The 25269-nt window shown below is 41.8% G+C and overlaps 1 protein-coding gene across 3 annotated transcripts; it reads left to right on the top strand.

The window, feature by feature from the left end:
• The first annotated feature begins 1506 nt into the window (after positions 1-1506).
• il15l (interleukin 15, like) lies at positions 1507-25264 on the top strand. 3 transcript variants are annotated; one of them, XM_042297167.1, is made up of 6 exons: positions 1508-2119; positions 10906-10998; positions 11114-11426; positions 12024-12071; positions 21619-21756; positions 24950-25264. In XM_042297167.1, exons 3-6 carry the CDS (start codon positions 11268-11270, stop codon positions 25076-25078), a joined length of 474 nt encoding a protein of 157 aa, XP_042153101.1. In that variant the 5' UTR covers positions 1508-2119; positions 10906-10998; positions 11114-11267; the 3' UTR covers positions 25079-25264. The 3 variants fall into 3 exon arrangements, with proteins under 3 accessions (XP_042153100.1, XP_042153101.1, XP_042153102.1); XM_042297168.1 differs by lacking the exon at positions 1508-2119 and adding an exon at positions 3377-3462; XM_042297166.1 differs by having other exon boundaries at positions 1507-2119; positions 10906-11426.
• The last annotated feature ends 5 nt before the right edge of the window (positions 25265-25269 follow it).

The following is a 25269-nucleotide window of genomic DNA, read 5'->3' as shown; positions in this document are numbered from 1 at the left end:
AAGGTAACCTGCCTAAATGACTACCGACCCGTAGCACTCACATCTGTAGCCATGAAGTGCTTTGAAAGAATGGCCATGGCTCACATCAACACCCTTATCCCAGAAACCCTAGACCAACTCCAATTTGCATACCGCCCCAACAGAGCCACAGATGATGCAATCTCTATTGCCCTCCACATGGCCCTTTCCCACCTGGACAAAAGGAACACCTATGTGAGAATGCTATTCATTGACTACTTCTTAGAGTTCAACACCATAGTGCCCTCAAAGCTCATCAATAAGTGAAGGACCCTGGGACTAAACACCTCCATCTGCAACTGGATCCTGGACTTCCTAACGAGCCGCCCCCAGGTGGTAAGAGTAGGTAACAACACATCCGCCATGCCGATCCTCAACACAGAGGCCCCTCAGGGGTGCATGCTCAGTCCCCTCCTGTACTCCCTATTCACTCATGACTGCATGGCCAGGCACAACTCCAACACCATCATTAAGTTTGCCGATGGCACAGCAGTGGTAGGCCTGATCACCGACAACAACGAGACAGCCTATAGGGGGGGATATTAGAGACCTGGCTGTGTGGTGCCAGGACAACAACCTCTCCCTCTACGTGATCAAGACAAAGCAGATGATTGTGGACTACCGGAAAAAGAGGACCGAGCACGCTTCCATTCTCATCGACGGGGCTGTAGTGGAGCAGGTTGAGAGCTTCAAGTTCCTTGGTGTCCACATCACCAACAAACTAACATGGTCCAAGCATACCAAGACAGCCGTGAAGAGGGCACAACAAAACATATTCCCTCCAAGGGGACTGAAAAGATTTGGCATGGGTTCTCAGATCTTCAAAACGTTCTACAGCTGCACCATCAAGAGCATCCTAACTGGGTGCATCACTGCCTGGTATGACAACCACAAAACCCAACACCAAACAGGCTACCTAAATATGGTTCCCAATCAGAGACAATGACTAACACCTGCCTCTGATTGAGAACCATATCAGGCCAAACATAGAACTAGACAAACTAGACATGTAACATAGAATGCCCACTCAGCTCACACCCTGACCAACCAAAACATAGAAACATACAAAGCAAAATATGGTCAGGGTGTGACAACAATTTGATTTGATTTGTTTATAACATTATTGTTGGCGTACTGCCAATTGCTTGCAAGTGATAATGTGAATGTATGAATCATTTTAAATTCCTTACCAGACGACACAATTTTGTTTTCATATGTATTATTTTTTTTACGGCTAGCCAGGGGCGCATTCCAACGCTCAGATATTATTTCCATACAAAGCTTTTGTGTTTAGCGAGTCCACCAGATCAGAGGCAGTAGAGATTACCAGGGATGTTCAATTGATAAGTGCATGAATTTGACCATTTTCCTTTGCTGCTAAGCATAAAAAATGTAACAAGTACTTTTGGATGCGAGGGAAAAAATATGGAGTAAAAAGTACATTTTTTCTTTAGGAATGTAAGTACTTTACATCACTGATGAAGAATAATGATGGAAGTTTGGCTGTTTTCACTGAGCCGGATCGTTTCGACTCGTTCAGTCAAAAGAACGAATCTTCGACTAATTTCATTCATTTGAGTCAGTATTGACCAGAGCACGAAGGAACACTTATCTTTCGCGAACCGTAGCACCCCAAACGATTCGTTTTCGAGTTTGTTAATCAGAGGTTCTGGAGGCCTATGTTTTTTGTTTCTTTTTCTTCTCTATGCATGACCTAATTTGCCTGCGCGCATATATGACTGACAGTTGTTGGTCGGGGCACGTCTCCAGAGTCACCGGAGATGCCCGTTTTAATCCTGATCAATCAGAAAAATGAATCATGACTCTCGATTCAGTAAGAGTTGTTCAAAAATAACAAATCGTCCGCGAACTGCGCATCCCTAATAAAGAACTGAGGTTGTGATTGCTCTGAGCATGTGACATTTCAGGATTTTGTTGCGGCAGCAAACAAATATTATACATTTTTGCTAAACAAATTGAACTTCAACTGTGGAGTTTAAAAAGTGTTCTAGGTCTGCTTCTTAACGGAATTACTTTTGTTTTCACTTTGTACCTACCTACGATGCTTCAAAAGTCGCTCAAGCTGATTTACCATGCCAGGGTAAGTTTTTGCTATGTGTATTAACCAATAGCCTACTGTAATAGAGAATCATTTTGTATTTCTTGAGAGTACCTACCCCAAATGCCCCTGAAAAAATGAACTATCTTCTTTGCATAAATCGCTCTGTGACTCAGTTTTACAGTAGACTAGGCTGTATGAGATTATCATTTCCCATACAGTAGCATTCATGAATCATGTGGTGTTTAGGATCAGCTACCTGTTGCGCAGTGCTTTAAATTGAATGTTCGAAGTGCAATAATGACCAATAAATTGCACGGATGGCAATTGCTTACATATCTATCCTATTGGATTCTAAGATATTGGGTGGTCACAGAAAATCGATGTTCTTCTATTCTACAATTTAGGGACGATTTTCTTGATTTTAGGCTCAAAAGAAGTGCGAAATCCTCTCCCATGGTAGTGTCCACTTTATATTCCGCTGTGTTTTGTATGTTTGTTTATTTTCCCTGTTTTTATTTATTACATTTATTTCCCTTTATAGTTTATTCGCCTAAGCATGACCTTCAACCACATACCATATTTTTCTCCGAATGTTGTTTTTTTGTGTCACCAATTAGACATAGCTCTTGCTGACACCGGTCAACGGGGGTTGTGCTTTCGTAAATTCATCAGTTATTCTGCGCTCTGGCACACTCAGACGAAAGTGCGCTGAACTCGGAGTAGATACCCAGAGTGAATTTACGAACGCACCCTAGATAAAAACACGGTTCCGGCTATGGCCAGACACTTCTTTCCCAGTCCGCAGAAGGAAAAGAGCCACTAGGACGGTGAGGTATAAGTTGAGAGATAACATGAGAAGACCATAGGTCCTTTACTAACCATCAGCTAACCAACCTCACTAACCATCATTTGGGCTGCAAAGCTCACTGGGCAAAAGTGTTATAAATAAAAAAAATAGTTTTTTTTTTAAACTAACTTTGACGACTAGATGGGTATTTGTTTATTTTCTAAGCTGACGTATGGAGTTGTTTTAAGATGGTAATACTATGGACCAGTTAGCTATTTGATTTAGTGTTTTAGGACCCTTTTAGGTATAAAAAAATAAATACATATTTGATCAAATATTGAATTTGGTCTTTACTACTATAGCCCAGAGAAACGCATTGAATAACACATTCATGAATGTAAAAAAAGACAGTCAAAAATGATTCATAAGAAACAAGGATTTGAAGAGATATAAGAAAAGCTCATGGGCAGGTTTTCATCAAGGATCTCTCTGTCCTTTGCTCAGTTCATCTTTCCATTGATCCTGACTAGTCTCCCTGTCCCTGCCGCTGAAAAACATCCCCACTGTAATGACCGACGCTGGAGATGTGAAGCAGGTACGAGGAGTCAAACATTTAATCAGGAACAGACAGGTAACAAAATAGGAACAGCGTCAGCACACTGGTAAACAACGACAATTAATACTGAAGCAGGGAACAAACCGGGGAACCAGACATATATAGGGAAGGTAATGACAGAGCAGATTGAGTCCAGGTGAGTCCAATAATCACTGATGCGTGTGACGGGGGGGAAGGCAGGTGTGCGTAATGATGGTGGCAGGTGTGCGTAATGATTGTGGCAGGTGTGCGTAATGATGGTGGCAGGAGTGCGAATGCTGGGGAGCCTGGCACCTTCGAGCGACAGGGCGGGGGAGCAGGAGCAGGCGTGAGACCCACAGCACAGTGCTGGAACCACCACGCTTCACCGTAGGGATGGTGCCAGGTTTCCTCCAGACGTGACGCTTTGCATTCAGGCCAAATCATTCAAACTTTGTTTCATCAGACCAGAGAATCTTGTTTCTCATGTTCTGAGAGTCTTTAGATCCTTTTGGCAAACTCCAAACGGGCTGTCATGTGCCTTTTACTGAGGAGTGGCTTCCGTCTGGCCACTCTACAATAAAGGCCTGATTGGTGGAGTTTGTCGTGGAATATTGACTCAGAAATATACCACTCTTACTAAAACTTGTGAATTCAATATAGACTTTATTACAGACGTAACATAGCCGAGCCCTTCCATGGAAGGACCCTATTACACACGTAACAGAGCCGAGCCCTTCAATGAAAAATACTAAATTCTCATATTACAGAGTCCTGCCTTTATAGGATTCTGTCTTTACATAAGGTATGGAGTCCCCTCCCTCTATACGTATATAGCTTTCCTTGACCTTCCTCCATTATTATCTTTCCATCTCAGTTCTTGCTTGTTAAGGTTTTAATGGTAGCAGGGCCCTGGTCATATGTTCCATTCCTTTATATGGCTATTCTGTCTCAGCTCTTCAAAGTGGACAGCCTAAATGCTGCTAATAATGGAAATGTAATCATAGTCATGAGTTTTGCTCCCACAAGTGCTGCAGAGATGGTTGTCCTTCTGGAAAGTTCTCCCATCTCCACAGAGAAGCTCTGTCAGAGTGACCATCGGGTTCTTGGTCACCTCCCTGACCAATGCCCTTCTCCCCCGATTGCTCAGTTCAGTCGGGCGGCCAGCTGTAGGATGAGTCTTGGTGGTTCCAAACTTCTTCCATTTTAGAATGATGGAGGCCTCTGTGTTCTTGGGGACCTTCAATGATGAAGACATGTTTTGGTACCCTTCCCCAGATGTGTCTTGACACAATTCTGTCTCGGAGCTCTACGGAAAATTCCTTCGACCTCATGGCTTGGTTTTTGCTCTGACATGCACTGTCAACTGTGGGACCTTATATAGAGAGGTGTGTGCCTGTCCAAATCATGTCCAATCAATTGAATTTACCACAGGTGGACTCTAAGTTGTAGAAACATCTCAAGGATGATCAATGGAAACAGGATACACCTGAGCTCAATTTCGAGTCTCATAGCAAAGGGTCTGAATACTTATGTAAATAAGGATGACCTGTTTTCTATTTTTAATAAATATGCAAATATTTCTAAAAACCTGTTTTCGCTTTGTCATTATGGGCTAAATATATATATATTTTGTTCACATATTTAACCCCTTTTTCTGGCTAGGCACAAAACTACCTTCATACTTCCATTCATTTTTTCCCCCCTGGTACCGGTTAACTTCAGATGAGCCCCCTGACACTTGTAGGGGTCGTAGAGCCGTGTTCGTTAGAGTTTCCCCTATCCATAGAGTGGTCATAGTTTTTTGGCTAGACGTTTTCGTGAGAAGACCGGTTTTTGGGATGTCTCATGGTCTGACAAACATTGTTGTAGCTCGGCCACCTTTCACCACAGATGCAGAAGTGCGACATCGGCAGAAGCAGTGGTTTGAAGTAGCCTATATAATGAGTCAAATAAGCACTAGGACTAAAACATAGGCAACAAATGTGAGTTGGTAGACACAATGGAGAGGTGGAAATTACTACACTTCCACGGTTGGATGTGGTCGCATCCGTGCGAGATACAAATTCTAGCTGGTCGCTTCACTCAACTTTCTAGTTTTGGGGGCAGCTAAAACCATCATTTGGTCAGTGGAGTCTTGATTCCTGCATTAAAGTGTTTGCCCTGTCCCAGTTTCTCCCTGTGCACACCGAGTATACGGAGAGAACATTTCACAATGCAATCGCACAACAAATACAGTAGGCTACAGTTGTCGTTTTGGTTTCAAGTTTCCCTTTCCTCAGTGATTAGCCACAAGTGAATTAGCCTCTGCGACAGCCTATTGGTACACAAAATATGTAAGTATATTCATCTCTGTTGAACAAAATAAATGTGCAATTCTGGAGCCCTATTTTGACAGCAACAAATGCATGCCAATCACTGGTTTAGCTATTGCACAACAAAATATCTGTATCGTGCATTCCTGCTTGGACATGTTAGATGAAGTGTTTTTAGATTAATATGTTTTCTTTAAATATATGGATAACATGGGTTGATGGTAGGCCGACACTGAATTGTATAGTCCTATTCCAGTCTCCTTTTCACCTCATTTAAGACCTGATTTACTTAACCAAAGTGATATCTCAATAGGTGGTCCAGGTCAGATGTCATGGCACAAGTGGGGGGGGATGAATGTGCCTTTGCTCTATTCTTCCTCAAGCAAGGGGGAGGCTGATGACATCACATTTGACCATCAGACCAAATCCTTGAATGCTCTACACCTTGAAGCTTGCAATTGTGTCTAAAAAACACACATATTTCTTTACACTTTAGTGTATGTACTTTATAGTATTTTATACTTGGGCCATTGCTTTTCAATAGGAAAAGTAAAAAGAATCAGGATTATGTTTCATGATCCCAAGGGAAATAGGCCTATGGGAGTTTTTGAAATTCTCCTGAATTGAGAATATTGGTATATCCAACAAGCAGCAAATCATCTCCAGACCTGCATAGATGAAATTGAGAAATGGTCCAACAAGTGGAGAACACAACTAAACCCCATAAAAACCCAATTTGTACTCTCAATGTGTCGAAGTAACAACAAAATTAAAACATGTATGGACAAAACCAAAAGACAGAAAAAACTGCAAAGTTTCTGGGGGTGACATTCCAGCAAGATGTGAAATATACAACACACATTCAAAACCTTGAAACGGAAGGGAGGAGTGCCGGAGCAGTGCCAACTAGGCTACAGTTCTGAAAGTGTACAAGAGCTACGAATCAAATCACATTTTATTTGTCACGTGCGCCGAATACAACAGGTAGACCTTACAGTGAAATGCTTACTTACAAGCCCTTAACTGCATTGTTGGTTTAGATTTTTTTTTAAATATTACAAATAATTACAGAGCAACAATAAAATAACAGTAGCGAGGCTATATACAGGGCTTCCGGTACAGAGTCAGTGTGCGGGGGAACCAGTTAGTCGAGGTAATATGTCCATGTAGGTAGAGGTAAAGTGACTATGCATGGATAATAAACAGAGAGTAGCAGCAGTGTAGAAATGGGGCGTGGGGTGGGGACAATGCAAATTGTCCGGGTAGCCATTTAATTAACTGTTCAAGAGTCTTATGGCTTGGGGGTAGAAGCTATTAAGAAGCTTTTTTGACCTAAACTTGGCGATCCGGTGCCACTTGCCGTGCGGTATCAGAGAGAACAGTCTATGACTAGAATGGCTGAATGTCTTTGACAATTTTTTGGGCCTTCCTCTGACACTGCCTGGTATAGAGGTCCGGGATGGCAGGAAGCTTGGCCCCAGTGATGTACTGGGCCGTTCGCACTACCCTCTGAAGTGCCTTGTGGTCGGAGGCCGAGCAGTTGCCATACCAGGCGGTGATGCAACCAGTCAGGATGCTCTCAATATAATTTTTTGAGGATCTGAGAACCCATGCCAAATCTTTTCAGTCTCCTGAGGGGGAATAGGCATTGTCGTGCCCTCTTCACGACTGTCTTGGTGTGTTTGGACCATGATAGTTTGTTGGTGATGTGGACACCAAGGAACTTGAAGCTCTCAACCTGCTCCACTACAGCCTCGTTGATGAGAATGGGGGCGTGCTCAGTCCTCCTTTTTCTGTAGTCCACAATCTCCTTTATCTTGATCACATTGAGAGAGAGGTTGTTATCTTGGCACAACACTGCCAGGGTTGGCACAACACTACCAGGGCTCTGACCTCCTCCCTATAGACTGTCTCATACTTGTCAGTGATCAGGCTTACCATTGTTGTGTCGTCTGCAAACTTAATGATGGTGTTGGAGTCGTGCTTGGCCATGCAGTCATGTGTGAACAGGGAGTACAGGAGGGGACTGAGCACGCACCCCTGAGGGGCCCCTGTGTTGAGGATCAGCATGGCAGATATGTTGTTACCTACCCATACCAACTGGGGCGGCCTATCAGGATTTCCAGGATCCAGTTGCAGAGGGAGGTGTTTAGTCCCAGGGTCCTTAGCTTAGTGATAGTGTCGAACGCTGAGCTGTAATCAATGAATAGCATTCTCACGTAGGTGTTCCTTTTGTCCAGGTGGGAAAGGGCAGTGTGGAGTGCAATAGAGATTGCATCATCTGTGGATCTGTTGGGGTGGTGTGCAAATTGGAGTGGGTCTAGGGTTTCTGGGATAATGGTGTTGATGTGAGCCATGACCAGCCTTCATGGCTACATACATGAGTGCTACAGGTCGGTAGTCATTTAGGCAGGTTACCTTGGTGTTCTTGGGCAGAGGGACTATGGTGGTATGCTTGAAACATGTTGGTATTACAGACTCGGTCAGGGACAGTTTGAAAATGTCAGTCAAGACACTTCTCAGTTGGTCAACCATTGCTCGGAGTACACATCCTGGTAATCCGTCTGGCCCTGCGGCCTTGTGAATGTTGACCTGTTTAACTCACATTGGCTTACTCGCATCATCTACGGAGAGCGTGATCACACATTCGTCCGGCACAGCTGATGCTCTCATGCATGCTTCAGTGTTGCTTGCCTCAAAGCGAACATAGAAGTTATTTCGTTAGTCTGGTAGGCTTGTGTCACTGGGCAGCTCGCGTGTATTCCAGGACTCCTCGCCTGGACTCAAAAACAAACTACCAGTCATACAGAACACAACAATAGAAGCAGCCTAGTTTCTCCCAAAATATATGTGGACACCCCTTCAAATTAGTGGATTCGGCAATTTCAGCCACACCCATTGTTGACAGGTGTATAAAATCGAGCACACAGCCAAGCGATCTCTATAGACAAACATTGGCAATAGATTGGCCTTACAGAAGAGCTCGGTGACTTTCACCGAAACAGTCATAGGATGCCACCTTTCAAACAAGTTATTTAGTAATATTTCTGCCCTGCTAGAGCTGCCCCGGTCAACTGTAAGTGCTGTTATTGTGAAGTGAAGTGGTAGGCCACACAAGCTCACAGAACAGGACCACTGAGTTCTGAAGCATGTAGCACTTAAAAATTGACTGTCCTCCGTTGCAACACTCACTCCAAACTGTCTCTGGAAGCAAAGTCAGCACAATAACTGTTCTCGGGAGCTTCATGAAATGGGTTTCGGCTGGAGTGGTGTAAAGCTCGCCTCCATTAGACTCTGGCGCAAGTTGAAACTTGTTCTCTGGAGTGATGAATCACACTTCACCACCTGGCAGTCCGACGGACAAATCTGGGTTTGGCGGATGCCACGAGAATGCTACCTGCCGCAATGCATAGGGACAACTGTAAAGTTTGGTGGAGGAGGAATAATGGTCTGGGGCTGTTTTTCATGGTTTGGGCTAGGCCACTTAGTTTCAGTGAAGGGAAATCTTAACACTACAGCATACAATGACGTTCTAGACGATTCTGTGCTTTCAACTGTAAGGTTCTGAATGAACAGAGTAAAACTCAGGACAACTAGTAAAGCTCAAACCAAGTTCACCCAATGGGTCAAACAGCTGAAAAGATGTTTCCACCAGCACAAGTATTTATACCTTCAATTTTGGTGGAGACAACTCCTTGCACATCTTGACGGCTCTTTCCCAGGAAAGGGAAGGCCCTTTCCTGTTTCAGCAGGACAATGCCCCATGTCCATGCACAAATGGTTCGTCGAGATCGCTGTTGAAGAACTTGACTGGCCTGCACAGAGCCCTGACCTCAACCTCATCGAACACCTTTGGGATGAAATGGAACGCCGACCGTGAGCCAGGCCTTATCGCCAAACATCAGTGCCCGACCTCACTAATGCTTTTGTGGCTGAATGGAAGCAAGTCCCAGCAGTTATGTTCCAACATCTAAAGGAAAGCCTTCCCAGAACAGTAGAGGCTGTTATAGCAGCGAAGGCGGGACCAACTCCATATTAATGTCCATGATTTTGGAATGAGATGTTCGACAATACTGTTCTAATACTTTTAGACATGTCGTGTAGTTTCCAATATTTGCAAAAGTAGTGAATCTTATGAGTCGATTCCTAACAGAATCTAAGCTTGACACCCAGAAATGGGACTCCCCACCACTTATGCAAAAGTTTGAAAATTATTTTAGAATGCCCTGTTTTTGTTTCGTCACATACCTCTTTTTCTCCCCAATTTCGTGGTATCCAATTGTTTTTAGCTAGAACTCCCATACGGGCTCGGGAGAGACGAAGGTTGAAAGTCACGCGTCCTCCGATACACAACCCAACCAAGCCGCACTGCTTCTTAAGACAGCGTGCATCCAACCCGGAAGCCAGCCGCACCAATGTGTCGGAGGAAACACCGTGCACCTGGCAACCTTGGTTGGCGCACACTGCGCCCAGCCCGCCACAGGAGTCGCTGGTGTGCGACGAGACAAGTATATCCCTACCGGCCAAACCCTCCCTAACCCGGACGACGCTAGGCCAATTGTGCGTCTCCCCACAGACCTCCCGGTCGCGAACCCAGGGTCTCTGGTGGCACAGCTGGCGCAGCAGTACAGCGCCCTTAACCACTGCGCCACCCGGGAGGCCCCAGCAAGCTATTTTCTGTAATTAGCTCACCATTAATGATCACATAATGATCTTGTTGTAAGTTTGTTTTCATGTAATAATAAAAGTCCCATAGGGCGGCGCACAATTGGCCCAGCGTCGTCCGGGTTTGGCCGGGGAAGGTCGTCATTGTAAATAAGAATTTTCTTTTTAATTGACTTGCCTAGTTAAATAATATATATTATAGCCTTATTATTAGAGAAGTATTACGCATAGTGAATAATGTTATTCATATAAAACAAATGTAATTTCTCAAGAACATTCAAATTTCCATGGCAGCCTTGTTCTCCTTTGAAATGTTTTTTTTTTCTTCAAGTAGATAACATTGATAACAATGTAAATGTTGTACCTTTTATGATCGGTGATAAATTATGTATGACATCTCTTTCATAAATGTCAGCGATATTCTCTTCATAAGCATTGTTCACTTAAACAGTTACTCTCTCTCTCTCTCTCTCTCTCTCAACAGTGAGGAGTCTAGCCAAGAAAAAGGAGGCAGATGCTGAAGACGTGCCTAATTTCTTCTGCTGCTTTCCAGGACACACAAGAAAGAGGCTGCATAGTAAGTCACCAGGAAGATAGAACGTTTTACCCTTCTTCCAAAAAGTGTGGAGTCTACTGGCTAAGAAGGAGGCACATAGCTGGAGTCTTGACTCATCTCTACTTCTGCTTCCCAGGACACACAGGGGATATACTGTGTCACAAAGAAGGCTGCAGATGACATGGACAAGAGGCTGAACCCCAAAACAATGGAGGATTTTAAACTAATTCTCCTAATTTAAGCTATTTTCCCACTGATCTGAAGCTCCTGCGACAGAGTGGGCCCATGCCATGTTGAGGAGACAGAGAACTAGCTCTCTTCTGAACGCTTTGCTGTGGTTTCTCTTCTTCATCGCCATGACAATGAAACAGGCTTATGGACAATCCATTAGCAGTTCAGAAATTCACCAAATTGTGCAAACATTTATTAAGGAGGAAGTTCACAAGATGGTATCAAGATGTTTTCAGTATAATAAAAAAAAATCATATTACCTCATGATATATACGCTGAGTGTACGAAATATTAGGAACACCTTCCTAATCTTGAGTGGGGCCATTTTCTGCCCTCAGAACAGCCTCAATTTGTCTGTGCATGGACTCTACAAGGTGTCGAAAGTGTTCCACAGGGATGCTGGCCCATGTTGACTCCAATGCTTCCCACAGTTGTGTCAAGTTGGCTGGATGTCCTTTGGGTGGTGGACCATTCTTGATACACGTGGGAAACTGTTGAGCGTGGAAAACCTGACCTCGTTGCAAGTTGACACACCCAAACCGGTGCGGCTGGACCCTACTACACTGATTGAAGTGTATTTAACAAGTGACATCAATAAGGGATCATAGCTTTCACCTGGATTCACAGAGTCAGTCTATGTCATGGAAAGAGCAGGTGTTCCTAATGTTATGTACACTCAGTGTATGATGGAATACATTGAAGTCACTGTACAATCAACAGCTATCTGTTACAGCACTCATTTTCAATACTTTTTGACTGTTTGTTTTTATGTTTACATTATCTGTGTTGTAGCCTGTTATTTTCTGTCATACCAGGAATCATTTGATTGCAGACTGTACACCCCAACTTTAGCTGATTATAAGGTATGTGGTTTCTTTTCATGTGTTATTTCTGCATACCTAATAGTTGCTAGTGAAAGCCTACACACCCCTTGCACAGTCTTCACATTTTTTCTGTCTTAAAATTTGATCTAAAAAGGTATTCAACTGGATTTTTTTCCTACAGATTTAAACAACCTACTCCACATTTTCAAAGTGTAAGAAAATTATAGAAAATTTCCCAAATGAATTAATCATTAAAAAATATATATTTTATTGATTGCGTATGTCTTCACATCCCAGAGTTAATATTTGGTGGAAGCACCATTGGCAGCCATTACAGCATTGAATAATTTAGAATAAAATACAACTAACCATGCACAACTCTTAGGGCAACATATCTCCATTGTTTTTGTCCAAATCACTCAAGATAATATAAATAAATTTGGTTGGGAATTGTTGACGGACAGCTGTACTCAAACCTTTTCTCAGATTTTCAAGAAAATTTAAGCCAGGTCTGAGACTAAACCAATCATAAACACTCAACACCTATTGGCATGTCTTTGGTATAAACAATCATGCCCATACCATGATGCTGCCATCATAATACTTGAAAATACAGAGGATCAACAATATTGCATTCACTTAACATTACTGGCCTGTATGACAAACTGAAAAGGAGGAAGCCTGTGTTTAAAAAATACACTCTAAATCATCCATTCTGGTTTGCAACAAGGTCGTTAGGTAACACTGCAAGACAACTGTCATGGAAATTCCATACTGAGAGAGACTTAGTCATTTCTTCAAACAATCATCTTTATTTAATATTGATTAATTATTGCAGTAATGAAGCCGTCAATCCAACAGTCTTGACTGTCAGACTGAGTGCTTAACTTTTACAGAAATGCAGAGTTGTATATATAGTAGACCTAAAAATGCATTCATGGCTTCACCCTTCCCATGCAGACTAAGGGCCATCATAAGCCACTCTGGGTTCATCTCCTGGTCATCTGACTCTGGTGTTATTATTAACCCCACCTTGTCTTAGTTTCCCAGATGCCAGGATAATTAGGAATACTGAGGCCTTTGTTCTGCTCCTCCAGGCTCTCTCTATCTCAGCTAAACATACACCATATCTTTTCTTAATCGGCTTAATCAGACCAGAGACATATGTCTCACATGCACCACTAATCCTAGAATGAAAATGTAGCTGTTTGGTTTTATATCACAGAGACATCAATCAATTGTCAGCTTCAAGCTATTTCTAGTAAAACCCATGTCCTCGAGGACCAGACTAGCTGCAGGAAGCTAGAGTGGACACCATAAAACTCAGGCCAGTCTTTACTCTTAGTTAAATATATAATCGTTAGCTATTAATATCAAACAAAATCAGGTAAGAATGTAATTGTTCTATCCCACAACACAGAAAATAACTTTTGGGCCTGAGTTAAAAATAATAGTTTTGGGTCAAATCCAATACAACACAACAAAGAGTGAACCCTATGTATTGTAGTGGCAGCATCATGTTATTGGTATGCTTATCACCGGCAAGGACTGGGGAGTTTGTCAGGATCAAAATAAATATGAATCAATCAAAGACCAGGTAAAATGTTAAAGGAAAGCCCGCCGCAGATGTCTGAATACTTAACCCTGGGATAGTTTCATTTTTCAGTGGGTCAATTACTCAAATTGTCAGCATCAAGTAATTGTCTCTGGCCCCTTTAGGGGGAGTGATGAGCTCTACAGCAGAGTATCACAACTCAATCTCTGGTTGAAAACAGTTTTCTGCCTCTCCCGAAAGATAGAATTTGTAGATAATTGGCCCTCTCCCTGGTCTGCTGATGAGTGACGGACTCCATCCTAGCTGGAGGGGTGCTCTCATCTTATCTATCAACATAGACAGGGCTCTAAGCTTAGTGGAGTCAGCCACTAGCACAGTCAGTGTAGTCAGCTCAGTTATCTCCTTTGAGACTGTCTGTGCCTCGATCTAGGTTGAGCAAAATTAAACATAGCGGTGTTTGCTTTAGCAAACTCACTGGAATAAAAACCTCCTCCATTCCTGTCATTATTAAAAGAGATTGTTTTTATTTTATTTATTTAACGAGGTAGGCTAGTTGAGAACAAGTTCTCATTTACAAATGCGACCTGGTCAAGATAAAGCAAATCAGTTCGACACATACAACAACAGAGTTAAACATGGAATAAACAAACATACAGTCAATAATACAGTAGAAAAATGATATATACAGTGTGTGCAAATGAGGTAGGATAAGGAAGGTAAGGCAATAAATAGGCCATGGTGGCGAAGTAATTACAATATAGCAATTAAACACTGGAATGGTAGATGTGCAGAAGATGAGCGTGCAAATAGAGATACTGGGGTGCAAAGGAGCAAGATAAATACATAAATACAGTATGAGTATGAGGTAGTTGGATGGGCTATTTACAGATGGGCTATGTACAAGTGCAGATCGGGGTAGGAGTAGCCAGGTGGAAAGCATGGCCAGTCGTAGAAAAACGCTTATTGAAATTCTCAATTATAGTGAATTTAAATTGGTGGTGACAGTGTTTCCTAGCCTCAGTGCAGTGGGCAGCTGGGAGGAGGTGCTCTTACTCTCCATGGACTTCAGTGTCCCAGAACGTTTTGAGTTTGTGCTACAGGATGCACATTTCTGCTTGAAAAAAGCTAGCATTAACTTCCTAACTGCCTGTGTATATTGGTTCCTTATGTCCCTGAAAAGTTGCATATCACAGGGGCTAATCGATGCTAATGCAGAACGTCACAGGGTTTTTTTTGTGCTGGTCAAGGGCAGTCAGGTCTGGAGAGAACCAAGGGCTATATCTGTTCCTGGTTCTACATTTTTTGAATGGGGCATGCTTATTTAAGCTGTTGAGGAAGGCACTTTTAAAGAATAACCAGGCATCCTCTACTGACGGGATGAGGTCAATATCATTCCTGGATACCCGGACCAGGTCGATTAGAAAGGCCTGCTCGCTGAAGTGTTTTAGGGAGCGTTTGACAGTGATGGGGGTGGTCGTTTGACCACAGACCCATTACGGATGCAGGCAATGAGGCAGTGATTGCTGAGATCTTGGTTGAAAACAGCATAGGGGTATTTGGAGGGCAAGTTGGTTCGGATGATATCTATGAGGGCGCCTGTGTTTACGGATTTGGGGTTGTAACTGGTGGGTTCATTGATAATTTGTGTGAGATTGAGGGCATCAAGCTTAGATTGTAGGATGGCCAGGGTGTTAAGCATGTCCCAGTTTAGGTCACCTAGCAGCACAAGCTCTGAAGATTGATGGGGGGCAATCAATTCACATATGGTGTCCAGGGCACAGTTGGGGGCAGACTGTGGTCTATAGCAAGCGCCAAAGGTGAGAGACTTGTTTCTGGAAAGGTGGATTTTTCAAAGTAGAAGCTCGAATTGTTTGGGTACAGACCTGGATAGTAAGCCTGCAGAGTTCTGTCTATCTCTGCAGTAGATTGCAACACCGCCCCCTTTGGCAGTTCTATCTTGTCGGAAAATGTTATAGTTAGGGATGGAAATGGTTTTTGGTGGTCTTCCTAAGCCAGGATTCAAATACGGCTAGGACATTTGGGTTGGCAGAGTGTGCTAAAGCAGTGAATAAAACAAACTTAGGGCGGAGGCTTCTAATGTTAACATGCATGAAACCATTGTGATATCTCACATCTCAAAATAGGGCTACTTAATGTTAGGTACCTCACGTACAAGGCAGTCTTAGTCAATGAACTAATCACTGATCATAATCTTGATGTGATTGGTCTGACTGAAACATGGCTCAAGCCTGATTAATTTACTGTGTTAAATGAGGCCTCTCCAGGTTATACTAGTGACCATATCCCCTGTGCATCCCGCAAAGGTAGAGGTGTTGCTAACATTTACGACAGCAAATTGCAATAATAAAAAAAGACTGCATTTTCATCTTTTGAGTTTTTATGCACCCTACTCAATTATTTTTTATAACTACTGTTTACAGGCCTCCTGGGCCTTATACAGTGTTCCTCACTGAGTTCCTATCAGACCTGGTAGTCATGGCAGATAATATTCACATTTTAGATGACTTTAATATTCACATGGAAAAGTCTACAGACCCACTCCAAAAGGCTTTCGGAGACATCATTGACTTAGTGGGTCTCCGGACCTACTCATTGCCACAGTCATACCCTGGATCTAGTTTTGTCCCATGAAATAAATATTTTAGATCTAAATGTTTTTCCTCATAATCCTGGACTATCAGACCGCCATCTTATTACGTTTGCAATCGCAGCAAATAATCTGCTCAAACCCCAACTAAGTATCATCAAAAGCCGTGCTATAAATTCTTGGAAAACTCAAAGATTACTTGATGCCATTCCAGACTCCCTCCACCTACCCAAGGACATTGGAGTACAAAAACCACCTAACTGAGGATCTAAATCTAACCTTGCGTGATACCCTAAATGCAGTCACACCCCTATAAACAAAAAATATTTGTCACAAGCAATGTTCTCCCTGGTATACAGAAAACATCCGAGCCCTAAAGCAAGCTTCCAGAAAATAGGAACGGAAATGGCGCTCCGCCAAACTGGAAGTCTTCCGATTAGCTTGGAAAGACAGTACCGTGCAATATCAAAGAGCCCTCACTTGTGCTTGATCATCCTATTTTTCCAACCTACTTGAGGAGAATAAGAACAATCCCACATTTCTTTTTCATACTGTCGCAAAGCTAACTAAAAAGCAGCATTCCCCAAGAGAGGATGGCTTTCACTTCAGCAGTGATGAATTAATTAACTTCTTCGAAGAAAAGATCATGATCGTTAGAAAGCATATTATGGACTCCTTTTTCAATCTGCGTATTTCTCCAAAACTCACTAAAAGTGGCAGTCATAAAGCCTCTCTTGAAAAATCCAAACCTTGACCCGGAAAATGTAAAAAACAATCGGCCTATATTGAATCTCCTATTCCTCTCAAACATTTTAGAAGAAAATTTGCATAGCAACTCACTGCATTCCTGAAGACAAATAATGTATACGAGACGATTCAGTCTCGTTTTAGACCCCAACATAGCACTGAGACTGCACTCGTGAAGGTGATAAATTACCTTTTAATGGCGTCAGTCCAAGGCTCTGCATCTGTCCTCGTGCTCCTGGACCTTAGTGCTTCTTTTGACACCCTCGATCACAGCATTCTTTTGGAAAGATTGGAAACCCTAATCTTGCCTGGTTTAGATCTTATCTGTCGGGAAAGATATCAGTTCGTCTCTGTAGAGGGTTTGTCCTCTGACAAATCAATTGCATGTTTCGGCATATCTCAAGGTTCCGTTTTAGGACCACTATTGTTTTCACAATATATTCTACCTCTTCATTTGGAAACACAATGTCAACTTTCACTGCTGTGCGGACGACACACATTTAGATGAAACATGGTGAAGCTCCATTGCCTACCCTGGAAGCCTGTTTCAGACATACAGTGGGGCAAAAAAGTATTTAGTCAGCCACCAAATGTGCAAGTTCTCCCACTTAAAAAGATGAGTGGCCTCCCTGGTGGCACAGTGGTTAAGGGCGTTGTACTGCAGCGCCAGCTGTGCCATCAGAGACTCTGGGTTCATGCCCAGGCTTTGTCGTAACCGGTCGCGACCGGGAGGTCCGTGGGGCGACGCACAATTGGCCTAGCGTCGTCCGGGTTAGGGAGGGCTTGGCCGGTAGGGATGTCCTTGTCTCATCGCACACCAGCGACTCCTGTGGCAGGCCGGGCGCAGTGCGCGCTAACCAAGGTTGCCAGGTGCACGGTGTTTAACGGCTGTGTAAAGAAGCAGTGCGGCTTGGTTGGGTTGTCTATCGGAGGACGCATGACTTTCAACTTTCGTCTCTCCTGAGCCCGTACGGGAGTTGTAGCGATGAGACAAGATAGTAGCTACTAAAAACAATTGGATACCACGAAATTGGGGAGAAAAAGGGGTAAAGAAAATAAAAAATAAATAAAATAGATGAGAGAGGCCTGTAATTTTCATCATAGGTACACTTCAACTATGACAGACAAAATTAGGATTTTTAATGACTTTATTTGCAAATTATGGTGGAAAATAAGCATTTGGTCAATAACAAAAGTTTATCTCAATACTTTGTTATATACCCTTTGTTGGCAATGACAGAGGTCAAACATTTTCTTTAAGTCTTCACAAGGTTTTCACAAACTGTTGCTGGTATTTTGGCCCATTCCTCCATGCAGATCTCCTCTAGAGCAGTGATGTTTTGGGGCTGTTGCTGGGCAACACGGACTTTCAACTCCCTCCAAAGATTTTCTATGGGGTTGAGATCTGGAGACTGGCTAGGCCACTCCAGGACCTTGAAATGCTTCTTACGAAGCCATTCCTTCGTTGCCCGGGTGGTGTGTTTGGGATCATTGTCATGCTGAAAGATCCAGCCACGTTTCATCTTCAATGCCCTTGCTGATGGAAGGAGGTTTTCACTCAAAATATCACGATACATGGCTCCATTCATTCTTTCCTTTACACGGATCAGTCGTCCTGGTCCCTTTGCAGAAAAACAGCCCCAAAGCATGATGTTTCCACCCCCATGCTTCACAGTAGGTATGGTGTTTTTGGGATGCAACTCAGCATTCTTTGTCCTCCAAACACGATGAGTTGAGTTTTTACCAAAAAGTTATATTTTGGTTTCATCTGACCATATGACATTCTCCCAATCTTCTTCTGTATCATCCAAATGCTCTCTAGCAAACTTCAGACGGGCCTGGACATGTACTGGCTTAAGCAGGGGGACACGTCTGGCACTGCAGGATATGAGTCCCTGGCGGCGTAGTGTGTTACTGATGGTAGGCTTTGTTACTTTGGTCCCAGCTCTCTGCAGGTCATTCACTAGGTCCCCCAGTGTGGTTCTGGGATTTTTGCTCACCATTCTTGTGATCATTTTGATCATTTTGACCCCACGATCGAGGGAGATTATCAGTGGTCTTGTATGTCTTCCATTTCCTAATAATTGCTCCCACAGTTGATTTCTTCAAACCAAGCTGCTTACCTATTGCAGATTCAGTCTTCCCAGCCTGGTGCAGGTCTACAATTTTGTTTTTGGAGTCCTTTGACAGCTCTTTGGTCTTGGCCATAGTGGAGTTTGGAGTGTGACTGTTTGATGGTGTGTCTTTTATACTGATAACAAGTTCAAACAGGTGCCATTAATACAGGTAACCAGTGGAGGACAGAGGAGCCTCTTAAAGAAGTTACAGGTCTGTGAGAGCCAGAAATCTTGCTTGTAGGTGACCAAATACTTATTTTCCATCATAATTTGCGAATAAATTCATAAAAAATCCTACAATGTGATTTTGTGGATTTTTTTTTCTCATTTTGTCTGTCATAGTTGAAGTGTACCTATGATGAAAATTACAGGCCTCTCTCATCTTTTTAAGTGGGAGAACTTGCACAATTGGTGGCTGACTAAATACTTTTTTGCCCCACTGTAAAGAAGTGTGTGTATACTGTATTTTATGCCATCTATTGTATCTTGCCTGTGCCGCTCTGTCATTGCCCATCCATACAGTCATGCAATAAAATGCAAATTAATTACTTAAAAATCATCCAATGTGATTTTGTAGATTTTTGTTTTAGATTCCGTCTCTCACAGTTGAAGTGTAGCTATGAAAAAAAATTACAGACCTCTACATGCTTTGTAAGTTGGAAAACCTGCAAAATCGTCAGTGTATCGAACACTTGTTCTCCCCACTGTATATATTCTTATTCCATTCCTTTATTAGATTTGTGTGTATTAGGTAGTTGTCGTGGAATTATTAGATTACATGTTAGATATTGCTGCTCTTTCGGAACTAGAAGCATTTCGCTACACTCGCAACAACATCTGCTAACTATGTGTATGTGACCAATGCAATTTGATTTGGAATGCAGGCTCCATCAGACCTGAGACACAGTTGAAGTTGGAAAAAATTCCCTGTCTTAGGTCAGTTAGGATGTCAGAATAATAGAGATAATTATTTATTTCAGCTTTTATTTCTTTCATCACATTCCCAGTGTGTCAGAAGTTTACATACACTCAATTAGTATTTGGTAGCATTGCCTTTAAATTGTTTAATTTGGGTCAAATGTTTTTGGTAGCCTTCCACAAGATTCCCACAATAAGTTGGGTGAATTTTGGCCCATTCCTCCTGGCAGACCAGGTGTAACTAAAATCAGGTTTGTAGGCCTCCTTGTTCGCACATGCTTTTTCAGTTCCGCCCACAAATGTTCTATAGGATTGAGGTCAGGGCTTTGTGATGGCCACTCCAATACCTTGACTTTGTTTTCGGGGGGTTGAATACTTACCTAATCAAGATATGTTTTATTTTTCATATTTCTTTACAAATGTTACAATTTCTCTTCCACTTTGACATTAGAGTATTTTGTGTAGATCGTTGACAAAAAAAAAAAAGACAAATCCATTTTAATCCCACTTTGTAACAACAAAATGTGGAGAAGGTCATGAGGTGTGTCACGTTGGTATAAAGGGATCGGGAGACAGGCGCAGGGTTTTCATTTCTCTAAGTTACAGAGTGCCATGTAAAGGCACGGGGATGAACACCAAACAAACATGTATACAAAACACAGGGTTGAGCCCCAAACAAAAGAGCGAGGAGTACCTCGAATAAATACACAAGCGCAAAATAATACCACACGGGAAGAGACCTGCAATCAACTGCCGCAATACACGTGGCACAAAAGCCAAGCCAAAACAACACAGCACAGGTACTCACATGACCAACGGACATTGGAACAATAATCAACAGCCCAATGGAGAAGCAAAGGGCACGTTTATACAAACACAATCAGTGAGGAATTGAAACCAGGTGTGCATAATGACACAGTTCAGTGCAGGCTAGAAGGCAGGTCACCGGAAATGGTGAACAGAATGAGCAGCAGTGCCAGTCCATGACAGGGTATGAATACTTTCTGAAGGCACTGTATGTTGCCCCATCAGCTGTACAAAGCTGGTAGAATCTTATTCAGAATTATTCACGGCTGTAGTGGCAGCCAAAGTTGCTTCCACCAAGTATTAACTCTGGGGTGTAAAGACATACGCAATCAAGACATCTTCGTTTCTTTTTTAAATTATTCATTCATTTGGGAAATGTTCTATAATTTTCATTCACTTTGAAAATGTGGAGTAGGTTGTGTAAATCTGTAGGGAAAAATCCAGTTGAATTTTAAGGCAGCAAAATGTGAAGACTGTGCAAGGGGTGTGAAGGCTTTCACAATGGCACTGTATAGGACAAAGTTATGGAGACATAGTAAATTACACTCACTGCGCTGAAGTGACAGTTCGACACAATATTGAATTATAATTGTTGGAATTTTTCATCCTGGGTTAGTTAACTGAACTGTTTTGTCCATGCACATACCTGATTATTTATTTTCATTTACATAATTGGCTTATAACTCAAAGCATTTTACATTACATGAAGGTAACTCTCGTCTCTCACCACCAAAGAAAGATACATATTTGGATCTGTTAAATCTCATCTGGATTCTTTCAGATGTTTTACATCCATTGTTTGAGTTTCATGTTATCTCCTCATCTCCTCAGCAGAAATGTCCCAGGTCCACACTCACATGCTTTACGACAGAAGTAAAAGTCCTGATGTTAGAATATGGGAAACGTTCTTCATCCTTACACCAGAAAAGACTCACCAAACGACTGACTAAATTGATGTCCTTGATAAAACAGGTGAGCCAATCAGTGTGAGGGAGACACAGGCCAGCTGCATTTGAGGTGCATTGGGATGTTTTTGATTCTACCTTTGGCTGTCTGAGTATAGTTTAATTCCAGCTACAGAGCATATCGTCGTCTAGGTGAAAATGACGGAGAGAGTCTCAATAGCTGATTTGTTACTGTTTGCTTATACTATTGTTATTCTCAGACAGTTCTCATACATTTGTTTAACATTTTCCATCTGTGTTTATAAGAGCAAATAAGCCTCATGTCACCATTGACTAATAGCATGGTTATTTTAAAATAAAAAACTATCTCAATGGAATAGTTTAGAAATTCCAGCGCCAATAAGGCTGCATTTACACAGGCGGCCCAATTCTAATATTTTGCCCATTATTGGCAAAATAGCTGGTCGGATTGTTCAAAAGACCAATTAGCACTGGGATTCGAACCGACAAGCCTCCGGTTGTAGGCCCCTTTCTCTAATAAATATACTAATCAACTGAAATTCCAAACTTTGAACAAGCATACAGTGCATTCGGAAAGTATTCAGACCCATTGACTTTTTCCATATTTTTGTTACATTACAGCCTTATTCTAAAATGGATTAAAGAAAAGTTTTTCAATGCCCCATAATGACAAAGCGAAAACAGATTTTTTTAAAAATGTATGCCAATTTATTAAAGGTAAAAAACTGAAATACCTTACTAACATAAGTATTCAGACCCTTTTCTATGAGACTCGAAATTGAGCTCAGATGCATCCTGTTTCCATTTATCATCATTGATCATGTTTCTACAACTTTAATGGAGTCCACCTGTGGTAAATTTAATTGATTTGACAGTGCATGGCAGGGCAAAAACTAAGCCATGAGGTCAAAGGAATTGTCCGTAGAGCTTCGAGATAGGATTGTGTCGAGGCACACTTCTGGGGAACGATACCAAAACATTTCTGCAGCATTGAAGGTCCCTAAGAACACAGTGGACTCCATCATTCTTAAATGGAAGAAGTTTGGAACCTCCAAGACTCTTCCTACAGCTGGCCACCCGGCCAAACTGAGCAATTGGGAGAATGGCCTTGGTCAGGGAGGTGACCAAGAACCCGATGAGCCCTCTGACAGAGCTCCACAGTTCGTGGAGGACAACCATCTCTGCAGCACTCCAGCAATCAGGCCTTTATGGTAGAGTGGCCAGACGGAAGCCACTCCTCAGTAAAAGGCTTATGACAGCCCGCTTGGAGTTTGCCAAAAGGCACCTAAAGGCTCACAGACCATGAGAAACAAGAAGAATCGAGGCTTTAGTCGCTGCCAAAGGTTCTTCAACAAAGTACTGAGTAAAGGGTCTGAATACATGTGCATTTGATTATTCACTTTTGTATTTTTTTATAAATGTGCACATACACATACTGTTTTTGCTTTGTCATTTACGTATTGTGTTTAGATTGATGAGGAGAAACAAAACAATTTAATACATTTTAGAATAAGGCTGTAACGTAACAAAATGTGGAAAAAGTCAAGGGGTCTGAACACTTTCCGAATGCACTGTATACCCTGTCCCGTTTGATCTACTGTCATGGCATTTTAATTTTGTACATATATGCAGCCCCTCATGAGCAACAAGTTTCCCACGAGGACCTATGCCTATGAAATGTTCCACAAATTATACTTTTTGTCCCACATCAAACTTTGAACAAGCATATCTCCTGCCCGTTTGATCTGCAGCCCATGTAATTTTGTATGTACAGTACCAGTCAAAAGTTTGGACACACCTAATCATTCCAGGGTTTTTATTTATTTGTACTATTTTTTACATTGTAGAATAACAGTGGAGACATCAAAACTATTAAATAACACATATGGAATCATATAGTAACCAAAAAAGTGTTAAACAATTTTTTCCATGTAGCAACCCTTTGCCTTGATGACAGCTTTGCACACTCTTGGCATTCTCTCAACCAGCTTCTCCTGGAATGCTTTTCTTGAAGGAGTTCCCACATATGCTGAGTACTTGTTGGCTGCTTTTGCTTTGAAAAATCTAAAATATATTTTAATATTTAATATATTTATTTAACACTTTTTTGGTTACTACATGATTCCATATGTGTTATTTCATAGTTGCTTTTGCTTTGAAAAATCTAAAATATATTTTAATATTTAATATATTTGTTTAACACTTTTTTGGTTACTACATGATTCCATATGTGTTATTTCATAGTTTTGATGTCTTCACTATTATTCTACAATGTATAAAGTTTAACAAATAAAATAAAAAACTTGAATGAGTAGGTGTGTCCAAACTTTTGACTGGTACTGTACCTGGATGTTTGTTTCCCATATTTGTTACCAGAAATGCCTATTAAACTCTGCCTATTAGATTTTCCACAAATTATACTTTTTTTCAATACAATACCATTTTTGTAATAAAATGCTGCTGCTCTTCCTTCCTATATGATTTGATGACACTACATAACCGCCTGATCTTTTGTCACCAAACTTTGCGCAATGATTGACCACATGGCGGCTTAAATGTGGCTATGGTGTTCTTGACCCCCTGGAATTGCTGCTTGTAGCTATATTTTTTTCATAACTGATATTCAGATTTAGACCAAAAAAGTTAAGGATAACACCACTTCACAAAAAGCTTTGATGACATATCTGCCTGTTCAATAATCTAAGTTCAAATCGCACTTCTTTTCATTGTTGACTCAAGTATGAAGTTGGCAACCTTGGTTAATGGTTAAAAAGACTGACCAAAAAATGGCATGGCTGGCGTTAAGCAAATTAACATAAATGTGCCTGCATTAGATATTCTCAACAGTATTTTTTTTGCGCATACTTGATAATCATTTAAGGTGAGTATTCAAACAGTGAAATCATTTTAACTGCCCCTAGTAGCGTCTTACATGCCTACTGTAGAGACCATTTGCATAAGTGTAAATGATAGACACTGGTAGATCGATGTGAATATTTAACTATCAATTCATTGACATCGACCATTATGTTACTATCAGTGTCGTCTGATCTCACTGGCTCTCTCTCTTTCTGTGTTTTCTAACTAGTACTTAAAATAGTAGCATTATTGCATTATTATTATATTAAAATAAGAATTTCTCTGTCTTTCTGTCTTTCTCTCACTTGCTGTATCATAGAGCCTCTCTTTTTTTGACTATGTATACCTTTGTTGTGAGTGTTTTCCTCTTTGTATTGCAGGAGGATGGTGCCAACTGTCCACACTGTGAGGTCCACAGAGAGCAGGCAGCAAATGATTTCTTAACAACATTACTAGGGATTCTGGAGTGGATGAACAATCAGGGGTCTCAGTTGCCAGACAGCCACTGAGATGTACACACCCATAGCCAGGGACATCCAAGGACTCACATAAGAGCAGAAAGCTACCTGAACAATTGCTAGATGTAGCAAAATACTATATACACTACCAAGTTTGGGGTCACTTAGAAATATCCTTGTTTTTGAAAGAAAAGCACACACAACAGCTGGTGCATGAAATCTAAGGAAGTCTCTAGATTTTA

Source organism: Oncorhynchus tshawytscha, linkage group LG14 (genome assembly GCF_018296145.1).
Source record: "Oncorhynchus tshawytscha isolate Ot180627B linkage group LG14, Otsh_v2.0, whole genome shotgun sequence".
Lineage (NCBI taxonomy): Eukaryota > Metazoa > Chordata > Actinopteri > Salmoniformes > Salmonidae > Oncorhynchus > Oncorhynchus tshawytscha.
The sequence above is the reverse complement of the archived record's forward strand: the minus strand, read 5'-3'. Positions and strand labels throughout refer to the sequence as shown.